Source organism: Mustelus asterias, chromosome 16 (assembly GCF_964213995.1).
Source record: "Mustelus asterias chromosome 16, sMusAst1.hap1.1, whole genome shotgun sequence".
Classification (NCBI taxonomy): domain Eukaryota; kingdom Metazoa; phylum Chordata; class Chondrichthyes; order Carcharhiniformes; family Triakidae; genus Mustelus; species Mustelus asterias.
The window spans coordinates 13,717,319-13,728,916 of record NC_135816.1 but is presented as its reverse complement, the minus strand read 5'-3'; the positions used below and the strand labels follow the sequence as shown (position 1 = coordinate 13,728,916).

Below are 11,598 nucleotides of genomic sequence, written 5' to 3'. Positions count from 1 at the left end.
GAGACACACACACTTACAGACTCACAGACACAGAGATGCTGTAACACGAGCTGCCAGCTCCAGCACCCACACAAAGCTGCACGAACATGGCTGCAGTGTACATCCTTAAAGTGACACAACTGCTCAGTGATGTGTGGCCCATTCAATACACACCTCAGCAAATCAACAAGCCCTTCCACCCTCTGCAGAGACACAGCATTCACTGAGGCTGAATCTTTCAAAACCAGGGCTTCTGGGAATTGGACCAGGTTATTCCTTTCCAATATCAAGATTTGCACAACTAAACCTGAGAACATTTATTTTTTAAATATCACTGGTTATCAATACCTGTCTCTGAGGTTTAATTACTGCTGTGGGTTTAAGTCCCACTCCTTTTACCATCTGCCTGCACCTCGCTATCCCAGTGTTATCATTCACAGTTCAAGCCATCTCTTATCACTTCCTCCTGTCACCCTGAACTTGTGATCTCCTATTTCCCGTGCCCCTCTCCCCCCTCGCCAACAAACCTCTCATTCTCTCTTCCACCTTCTTCCAGTGGGGAAAAAGGTACAAAAGTCTGAGGTCACAAACCAACTGACCCCAGAACAGCCTCTTCCCTGCTGCCGTCAGACTTTTGAATGGAACTACCTCGCATTAAGTTGATCTTTCTCTACACCCTAGCTATGACTGTAACACTACATTCTGCACTCTCTCCTTTCCTTCTCTATGAACAGTATGCTTTGTCTGTATAGCGCGCAAGAAACAATACTTTTCACTGTATACTAATACATGTGACAACAATAAATCAAATCAAATCACGGTGGCACAGTGGGTTAGCACTGCTACCTCACAGCGCCAGGGACCTGGGTTCGATTCCCGACTTGGGTCACTGTCTGTGCAGAATCTGCATGTTCTTCCCGCATCTGCATAGGTTTCCTCTGAGTGCTCCGGTTTCCTCCCACAATCTGAAAGACGTGCGGGTTAGGTTCATTGACCCGAACAGGGACGAGGGGAATTTCACAGTAATTTCATTGCAGTGTTAATGTAAGCCTTACTTGTGACTCACAAAAAAACTAATTTTAAAATCTAGTTCTGCAGTGTCTGCCGCTGGACTAAAAACTACCCCCCCCCCCCTCCCCCTGCCATTTGCTCCAATGTTTCTGCAACTGCTGATCTGCTCAATGCATCCTCACCTCCTGTCAATCACCTTGGGAATTGTTATCATGATAAAGGCACATTCAAAATACAAGTCATTGTTATATTTCAGCTGTCAGAGGGTCAGTACTGAGGGAGTGCTGCACTGTCAGAGGGACAGGACTGAGGAAGTGCTGCACTGTCAGAGAGTCAGTACTGTGGGAGTGCTGCACTGTCAGAGGGCAGTACTGAGGGAGTGCCGCACTGTCAGAGAGTCAGTACTGTGGGAGTGTTGCACCGTCAGAGAGTCAGTACTGTGGGAGTGTTGCACTGTCAGAGGGTGACTGAGGGAGTGCCGCACTGTCAGAGGGCAGTACTGTGGGAGTGTTGCACTGTCAGAGGGTGACTGAGGGAGTGCCGCACTGTCAGAGGGCAGTACTGAGGGAGTGCTACACTGTCAGAGGGACAGGATTGAGGGAGTGCTGCACTGTCAGAGAGTCAGTACTGAGGGAGTGTTGCACTGTCAGAGGGTGACTGAGGGAGTGCCGCACTGTCAGAGGGCAGTACTGAGGGAGTGCTACACTGTCAGAGGGACAGGATTGAGGGAGTGCTGCACTGTCAGAGAGTCAGTACTGAGGGAGTGCTGCACTGTCAGAGGGCAGTACTGAAGGAGTGCTGCACTGTCAGAGGGTCAGTGCTGAGGGAGTGCTGCAGTGTCAGAGGGGCAATCCTGAGGCAGTGCTGCACTGTCAAAGGGTCAGTACTGAGGGAGTGCTGCTCTGTTAGAGGGTCAGTACTGAGGGAGTGCCGCACTGTCAGAGGGGCAGTACTGAGGGAGCGCTGCACTGTCAGAGGGTCAGTACTGAGGGAGTGCTGCACTGTCAGAGGATCGGTACTGAGGGAGCGCTGCACTGTCAGAGGGTCAGTACTGAGGGAGTGCTGCATTGTCAGAGGGTGAGTACTGAGGGAGTGCCGCACTGTCAGAGGGGCAGTACTGAGGGAGTGCTGCACTGTCAGAGGGTCAGTACTGAGGGAGTGCTGCAGTGTCAGAGGGTCAGTACTGAGGGATTGCTGCACTGTCAGAGGGTCAGTACTGAGGGAGTGCTGCACTGTCAGAGGGTCAGCACTGAGGGAGTGCCGCACTGTCAGAGGGGCAGTACTGAGGGAGTGCTGCACTGTCAGAGGGGCAGTACTGAGGGAGTGCTGCACTGTCAGAGGGGCAGTACTGAGGGAGTGCTGCACTGTCAGAGGGGCAGTACTGAGGGAGTGCTGCACTGTCAGAATGGTACTATTGATGTCAGTGTTTGGCACTTTGGAACTCATATTCCAGTGAGAGTCAGTGAATGTGGAACCCGTATCTCAGTGAGAGTCAGTGTGCTAGAATCTGTGCTAGAATCCCAAATGTTCACATTATTTTTAATGATTTGGAAGAGAGAATTTCATGTATTATCTCCAAATTTGCAGATGATACAAAGTTGGGTGGGAGGGTGAGTTGTGAGGAGGATGCAGAGATGCTTCAGCGTGATTTGGACAGGCTGAGCGTGTGGGCATGCGCATGGCAGATGCAGTATAATGTGGATAAATGTGAGGTTATCCACTTTGGTAGCAATAATAGGAAGACAGATTATTACTTGAATGGGTGTAAATTGAGAGAGGTGGATACTTAGCGAGACCTTGGAGTCCTCGTGCATCAGTCGCTGAAAGTAAGCGTGCAGGTACAGCAGGCAGTAAAGAAGGCAAATGGTATGTTGGCTTTCAAAGCGAGAGGATTTGAGTGTAGTCATAAGGATGTTTTGCTGCAATTGTATTGCGTTGGTGAGGCCACACCTGGAGTATTCTGCAGCTCTGGTGTCCTTATCTGAGAAAGGATGTCCCTGCTATAGAGGGAGTGCAGCGAAGGTTTACCAGGCTGATTCCTGAGATGGCAAATGAGGAGTGACTAAGTTCGTTAGGATTATATTGACTGGAGTTTGGAAGACTGAGAGGGAATCTCATAGAAACTTATAAAATTCTAATAGGGTTAGACAGGGTAGATTCAGAGAGAATGTTCCCAATGGTGGGGGAGTCCAGAACTAGGGCTCATAGTTTGAGGCGAAGGGGTAAAACTTTTAGAACTGAGGTGAGGAGAACTTTCTTCACCCAGAGGGTGGTGAATGTATGGAATTCACTACCACAGAAAGTAGTTGAGGCCAAAACAAAGAACAAAGAACAAAGAAAATTACAGCACAGGAACAGGCCCTCCAGCCCTCCAAGCCTGCACCGACCATGTTGCCCGACTGAACTAAAACTCCCTACCCTTCTGGGGACCATATCCCTCTATTCCCATCCTATTCATGTATTTGTCAAGACGCCCCTTAAAAGTCACTACCGTATCCACTTCGACGACCTCCCCCGGCAATGAATTCCGTGTAAAAAATCTGCCTTGTACATCTCCTTTAAACCTTGCCCCTCGCACCTTAAACCTGTGTCCCCTAGTAATTGCCTCTTCCATCCTGGGAAAAAGCTTCTGACTATCCACTCTGTCCATGCCTCTCATAATCTTGTAGACTTCTATCAGGTCACCCCTCAACCTCCGTCATTCCAATGAGAAGAAACCAAGTTTCTCCAACATCTTCTCATAGCTAATGCCCTCCATACCAGGCAACATCCTGGTAAATCTTTTCTGTACCCTCGCCAAAGCCTCCACTTCCTTCTGGTAGTGTGGCGACCAGAATTGAACACTATATTCCAAGTGCGGCCTAACTAAGGTTCTATAAAGCTGCAACATGGCTTGCCAATTTTTCAACTCAATGGCCTGGCCGATGACGGCAAGCATGCCGTATGCCTTCTTGACTACCTTCTCCACTTGCATTGCCACTTTCAATGACCTGTGTACCTGTACACCCAGATCCCTTTGCCTATCAATACTCTCAAGGGTTCTGCCATTTACTACATATTTCCTATCTGTATTAGACCTTCCAAAACGCATCACCTCACATTTGTCCGGATTAAACTCCATCTGCCATCTCTCCGCCCAAGTCTCCAACTGATCTATATCCTGCTGTATCCTCTGATGGTCCTCATCACTATCTGCAAATCCACCAACCTTTGTGTCGTCCGCAAACTTACTAATCAAACCAGTTACATTTTCCTCCAAATCATTTATATATATTACAAACAGCAAAGGTCCCAGCACTGATCCCTGAGGAATGCCACTTGTCACAGCCCTCCATTCAGAAATGCACCCTTCCACTGCTCCCCTCTGTCTTCTTTGACCGAGCCAGTTTTGTATCCATCTTGCCAGCTCACCTCTGATTCCATGTGACTTCACCTTCTGCACCAGTCTGCCATGAAGGACCTTGTCAAAGGCCTTACTGAAGTCCATGTAGACAACATCCACTGCCCTACCCTCATCAATCATCTTCGTCACTTCCTCGAAAAACTCGTTCAAGTTCGTGAGACACGACCTCCACTTCACAAAACAATGTTGCCTCTCACTAATATGTCCACTTATTTCCAAGTGGGAATAAATCCTGTCTCGAAGAATCCTCTCCAATAATTTCCCTACCACTGATGTAAGGCTCATCGGCCTGTAATTACCTGGATTATCCTTGCTACCCTTCTTAAACAAAGGAACAACATTGGCTATTCTTCAATTCTCTGGGACCTCCCCTGTAGCCAGTGAGGATACAAAGATTTCTCTCAAGGCCCCAGCAATTTCCTCCCTTGCCTCTCTCAGTATTCTGGGGTATATCCCATCAGGCCCTGGGGACGTGTCTACCTTAATGTTCCTCAAGAACCCCAATACCTCCTCCTTTTTGATCTCAACATGACTCAAACTTTCTACACATCCTTTCCCAGACTCATCATCCACCAAGTCTTTCTCTTTGGTGAATACTGACACAAAGTACTCATTTAATACCTCGCCCATTTCCTCTGGCTCCACGCATAGATTCCCTCCTTTGTCCTTGAGTGGGCCAACCCTCTCCCTAGCTACCCTCTTGTTCTTTATATATGTATAAAAAGCCTTGGGATTTTCCTTAATCCTGCTGGCCAATGCTTTTTCGTGACCCCTTTTAGCCCTCCTTACTCCTTGCTTAAGTTTCTTTCTACTTTCCTTGTATTCCACAAGGAACATTGTCCGTTTTCAAGAAAGAATTAGATATAGCTCTTGGGCTAAATGGACCATGGGATATCATAGAATCATAGAATCATAGAAACCCTACAGTGCAGAAGGAGGCCATTCGGCCCATCGAGTCTGCACCGACCACAATCCCACCCAGGCCCTACCCCCACATATTTTACCCGTTAATCCCACTAACCTACGCATCTCAGGACTCTAAGGGGCAATTTTTAACCTGGCCAATCAACCTAACCCGCACATCTTTGGACTGTGGGAGGAAACCGGAGCACCCGGAGGAAACCCACGCAGACACGAGGAGAATGTGCAAACTCCACACAGACAGTGACCCGAGCCGGGAATCGAACCCGGGACCCTGGAGCTGTGAAGCAGCAGTGCTAACCACTGTGCTACCGTGCCGCCCTGATCAGCCATGATCAAAATGAATGGCGGAGCAGGCTCGAAGGGCCGAATGGGCGATTCCTGCTTCTAGTTTCTATGTTCTAACCCGTACCCCAGTGAGAGTCAGTGCGTGTGGAGCTGTTTCATCCTTTGGAAGAATAGCAGGTTAGTTCCCCCAAGTGTACTAATGTAGCACCTCATAAAATAATCTAGTATTTAACTCATTGATATTCATGGGGGGAACGATTCTCCCAGCCCGCTGCGCTGCTTTTATAGCTCAGCGGGCCGGGAGACCCAAGCGGAGGCCTATTCGTGGGTTTCCCACTGGGCGCCAGGGCCTCTGCGAGTTTCCAGCCGCAGAATGTCCGGTGTCATCAGCTCTGCACCGATTTCTGGTGCAGAGTTGAATAAATTATTTAAACCATTTATAAAAATACACATTTACAGCTTTATATCTGTCCATGCAATCATTTCCATACACAGTGTCTGTAGCTTAATACGTTCCAGGCCCGTTAGCCTCTCCCATCCACCAGGTGTGTTTCACTCCAGCAGGGTTTACAATAGCTCCGAACTTGCGGGGAGCTGGTGGCTGGACCCCACTGGAGAGTGAGGAGGCCGTCGAGGCCCTCCAGAGGGTGGGGGCGCTGGAGGTGGGGTACCCCCTGGGCACTGCCACCTTGACAGTGCCAGCCTGCCCCCCCAGCACTGCCCAAGGGACAAAGTGGCAACATCCAGGGTGTAGCTTGGCACTGCCCACCGGGCATTGGGCGGTGCCAAGGGGGCGAGGCTTAATGGGGCGGGGCCTCTGGGGTGGGAGATTGGTGGGGGTGGAGGGTCTTGCTGCCGCTCTGCACTCAGCAGTGACGGCGGGAGGGAGGCCAGCTATCAGGGCTGGACATTGGGGTGGGGGGAGGAAAGGGGCTCGGGACTGGCCCGGACAAGTTCGGGAAGCCAGTGATTGGGCCATGGTGGGGTCGGAAGGCCAGCGATGCGGAGGTCGCAGGGCTGGCCAGCAATCGGGGGGCCGGCAGTGCGGGGCTACTGTGCATGCACTGATCTCAGCGCTGACAGATCGGCGCGTGCGCAATGGCCCACTCAGCGCTATGCTACAGGCCTCTCCAGCGGGAATAGGCCTCATCCCCTGATTATCAGCATGATTCACACTTGTTCACTCTGCAGTGCACAGAGATTCATTTTGAAAACCCCGTTGAAAAAAACAGCAGGATTTACTCCAGTTTTTACGCAAATTCGACATTTAGAATTTTTTGGGAGAATCGTCCCCATGGTGTTCAAATTTGCTGCCTTTTTTCCTACTTTTTAAACACAGATTAAACTTCAAATCTACTTCCTTCCTGTGGCATCCTGAGATTTGAAAGTTGCTACGGTAACCCAAGTTCCTTCTGTTTACCTCACCCTGTGTTGGACACATCGGCCACTTGTCCTGTGAGGCTTCAGAGTTCTGAATCCAATCAGTTCAGTTCCAGTTTCAGTCAAGTTGTCAATCTGGATCCCGTGCTCCAGGTCGCTCCTGAATTAGATCCTGAATTTATCCCAGAGATTCTGCACATCAATCAAAATCTTGGATGTGTGTGTTTGACTGCATGTGTCTGTGTATGTTTATGTGTTTGACTGTGTTTGTGTCTGTGTGTGTATTTATCTGTGCTTGTGTGTGTTTGTCTGTGTTTGTCTGGATTTGTCTGTGTATGTGTCTGTGCCTGTGTTTGTGTATGTGTGTGTTTGTCTGTGTTTGTGTGTGTTTGTGTCTGTGTAGGTGTGCGTTTGTCTGTGTGTTTTTGTGTGTTTGTGTGTGTGTTTGTGTATGTGTGTGTCTGTCTGTGTTTGTGTAGGTCTGTGTTTGTCTGTGTGTGTGTTTGTCTGTGTTTTTGTCTGTGTGTGTGTGTGTCTGTGTTTGTGTAGGTGTGTGTTTGTCTGTGTTTTTGTCTGTGTGTGGGTGTGTTTGTTGGTCCGTGTGTGCGTTTGCATGTTGTCTTACAAATCTTACCGTTCTCTCTGTAAAAATTGTACTCAGCCACAGTGACAGAAAGGGAGCCTCTGTTACTGAGCACAATGTGCGGTTGTGTTGCTCACAGGGACGGTGGCAGCTTGTTTGACGATCCCTTTGCCCATCAGATTAAAAAGAACAGTCTAATGTACAAGATCCTTGGAAATTTAAAAAATAAACTAGATTGAGAAAAATAACCACAATCAGACTTGGAAAGGGGCTTTAAACCCCTATTTACCCATTAGAATATCATCCTAGTTCCAAATAGTTCAACCAGGAACAATATATAGGACAGATATTTATAGTCAATGTTCTCATCATCTGAAATGTGAATTCATTTCAGTCTGTGTGTTTTCCCATTTTGTTACCATTTATAAAAATACACATTTACAGCTTTATATCTGTCCATGCGATCATTTCCATACACAATGTCTGCAGCTTAATACGTTCTGTGTCTGTGCATTCCTTTATTTCATTTGAATTATAAAAAACAAACATTTTATAACTTTAACTCCTATTATACATCCACAGAAATTCTGATTTTTTTTATACAAAGGGGAGCAGAAATCTGTAACTTCCTCTCCCAAAGGGATTGTTGTGGCTGGCAACCAGTTAGAACTGAGAAGGTGGAAGTGAGGGGCATGGGGAGACGGTGGGGGTGAGGGATATGGGGAGACGGTGATTAGGTGTGGGTGAGGGATATGGGAGACAGTGGGGGTGAGGGATATGGGGAGATGATGGGGAGATGTGGGTGAGAGATAGGGGAGGCGGTCGGGGTGAGGGATATGGGGAGATGTGGGTAGGTGTGGGTGAGGGATATGGGAGACAGTGGGGGTGAGGGATATGGGGAGGCGGTGGGGAGATGTGGGTGAGGGATATGGGAGGCGGTCGGGGTGAGGGATATGGGGAGACGGTCGGGGTTAGGGATATGGGGAGATGGTGGGGAGGTGTGGGTGAAGGATATATGGGAGACAGTGGGGTGAGAGATATGGGGAGATGGTGGGGAGGTGTGGGTGAGGGATATGGGGAGACAGTCGGGATGAGGGATATGGGGAGACGGTCAGGGTGAGGGATATGGGGAGACGGTCAGGGTTAGGGATATGGGGAGATGGTGGGTAGGTGTGGGTGAAGGATATATGGGAGACAGTGGGGGTGAGAGATATGGGGAGATGGTGGGGAGGTGTGGGTGAGGGATATGGGAGGCGGTCGGGATGAGGGATATGGGAGGCGGTCGGGGAGAGGGATATGGGAGGCGGTCGGGGTGAGGGATATGGGGAGACTGTCAGGGTGAGGGATATGGGGAGACGGTCAGGGTTAGGGATATGGGGAGATGGTGGGTAGGTGTGGGTGAAGGATATATGGGAGACAGTGGGGGTGAGAGATATGGGGAGATGGTGGGGAGGTGTGGGTGAGGGATATGGGAGGCGGTCGGGATGAGGGATATGGGAGGCGGTCGGGGAGAGGGATATGGGAGGCGGTCGGGGTGAGGGATATGGGGAGACTGTCAGGGTGAGGGATATGGGGAGATGGTGGGGAGGTGTGGGTGAGGGATATGGGGAGACTGTCAGGGTGAGAGATATGGGGAGATGGTGGGGAGGTGTGGGTGAGGGATATGGGAGGCGGTCGGGATGAGGGATATGGGAGGCGGTCGGGGAGAGGGATATGGGAGGCGGTCGGGGTGAGGGATATGGGGAGACGGTCAGGGTGAGGGATATGGGGAGATGGTGGGTAGGTGTGGGTGAGGGATATATGGGAGACAGTGGGGGTGAGGGATATGGGGAGATGGTGGGGAAGTGTGGGTGAGGGATATGGGAGACGGTCGGGATGAGGGATATGGGAGGCGGTCGGGGAGGGGATATGGGAGACGGTCGGGGTGAGGGATATGGGGAGACGGTCAGGGTGAGGGATATGGGGAGATGGCGGGTAGGTGTGGGTGAGGGATTTGGGGAGGGGGTGGCATAGCCTTTGTAAAGGCGTAGGTCAGTTATGTCTGATCATCTGTTCCTGATGTTAAAAGCATCTGAAGGCCCTTTTCTGACTGCAGCATCTCATTGGCTGTGCATTTAATGGAATGGGATTATATTGTTACAGGTCCTGTCCCAAACAAGACTGACCTGTCGCAGCATCATGTGTGTGTGTGTGAGAGTGAGAGTGTGTGTGTGTGTGAGTGAGAGTGTGTGTGTGTGTGAGAGTGTGTGTGTGTGTGTGTGTGAGAGAGTGTGTGTGTGAGAGAGTGTGTGTGTGTGTGTGTGTGTGTGTGAGAGAGTGTGTGTGTGAGAGTGTGTGTGTGTGTGTGTGTGTGAGAGAGTGTGTGTGTGAGAGAGAGTGTGTGTGTGTGTGTGTGTGTGAGAGTGTGTGTGTGTGTGTGTGTGTGTGAGAGAGTGTGTGTGTGAGAGAGTGTGTGTGTGTGTGTGTGTGTGTGAGAGAGTGTGTGTGTGAGAGTGTGTGTGTGTGTGTGTGTGAGAGAGTGTGTGTGTGAGAGAGAGTGTGTGTGTGTGTGTGTGTGTGTGTGAGAGTGTGTGTGTGTGAGTTAGAGTGTGTGAGTAAGTGAGAGTGTGTGACAATGACCCAAGCTGGGAATCGAACCCGGGTCCCTGGTGCTATGAGGCAGCAGCGCGAACCACTGTTCCACCGTGTGTGCGATGTGTGAGTGTGTGTGTGTGTGAGTGATTGTGTGTGTGTGAGTGAGCGTGTGTGTGTTTGTGTGTGTGTGATTGAGTGTCTGTGTGAGTGTGAGAGTGTGTGTGTGAGTGTGATTGTGTGTGTGTGTGTGTGTGTTTATGTTGTGTGAGTGTGTGTGTGATTGAGTGTGTGTGAGTGTGTGAGTGAGTGTGATTGAGTGTGTGTGAGAATGTGTGTGTGTGTATGTTGTGTGAATGTGTGAGTGAGTGTGTGCATGTGAATGAGTGTGATTGAGTGTGAGTGTGTGTGTGTATTGTGTGTGTGTGATTGAGTGTGTAAGTATGTGTGTGTGTTGTGTATGTGTTGTGTGTGTGTTGTGAGTGTGCGTGTGTTGTGCGTGTTGTGTGAGTGTGTGTGTGTTGTGTGAGTGTGTTGTGTGAGTGTGTGTGAGTGTGTGTGATAGAGTGTGTAAGTGTGTGTGTGAGAGAGTGTGTGTGCGTGTGTTGTGTGTGTGATGTGTGTGTGAGGGTGAGTGTGTGTGTGAGTGTGTGTGTGAATGTGTGTGTGAGTGTGTGTGTGTGGTGACAGGCACAATGTGTTCCCTCAGCAAAGTGACCTGATTGTAAAGGCACAAGATTGCAAGGAAATGAAGAAGGATTCAGGTACACACGGGGTCAGACATCCCCAGACATTCTGTATCGGTGTCTCAGAGTCTGAGAATTATAAAATGACACAGCTCCTTTGAATTCAGCCAATACTGGAGTCAGGATACAACAGCTGATCTCAGTACAAGCCGGGTTTGCTGAGGGAGAAGTGCTGAGGACAGGACTGGGCTGAGCTGTGATGCCTCTATGCTCGAACAGCCAAGGTGCACACCTCAACCGAGATCTCCAGAGAGTTCTGCTGCCACGGGAGTGCGTTCCAGCGAGCAGGATTTCCATTGGTAATAAATAAATATTTAATAAACAGTGCACTGTATACAGAGTTCCCGGGTCTCACACTGGGTAGTTGTGTTTGAAAGGTGCAGCATCTCACTCTGTTCACAATTCCCCAGATTCGGAAAGCTCACTCAATTCATTCCAGAGCTCAATAAAGGAAGGCCTTTCCTCAGGTCTCTGGGACGGGAAAAATAGGAAAGACTTTGTTATTTCTTAAATGTTTGTTTACCGTAAAACATCTCCACATCATAAATAATCCGTGTCCAGAGGAAATTGAAGTAATAACTGACTTGGATTAGGACTCATACCAAAACCCACCCAGCCCAGCACGAGGGGCAGTGTGACCCACGCCATTCACTCAGCCCAACACTGGGGGCAGTGTGACTCACCCAGCCCAGCATGAGGGGCAGTGTGACCCACCC

At 49.6% G+C, this 11,598-nt stretch overlaps 1 protein-coding gene across 1 annotated transcript in view; it reads right to left on the bottom strand.

Annotated features, from left to right (window-relative positions):
* Positions 1 to 10,041: 10,041 nt before the first annotated feature.
* Positions 10,042 to 11,598, bottom strand: part of LOC144505669 (tyrosine-protein kinase ITK/TSK-like) — a 73,484-nt gene continuing 71,927 nt past the window's right edge. Inside the window, exon 17 of the mRNA XM_078231828.1 lies at positions 10,042 to 11,353. Coding sequence (XP_078087954.1) covers positions 11,279 to 11,353 — 75 coding nt within the window. The 3' untranslated portion in view covers positions 10,042 to 11,278. The remainder of the gene's footprint in view (positions 11,354 to 11,598) is intronic.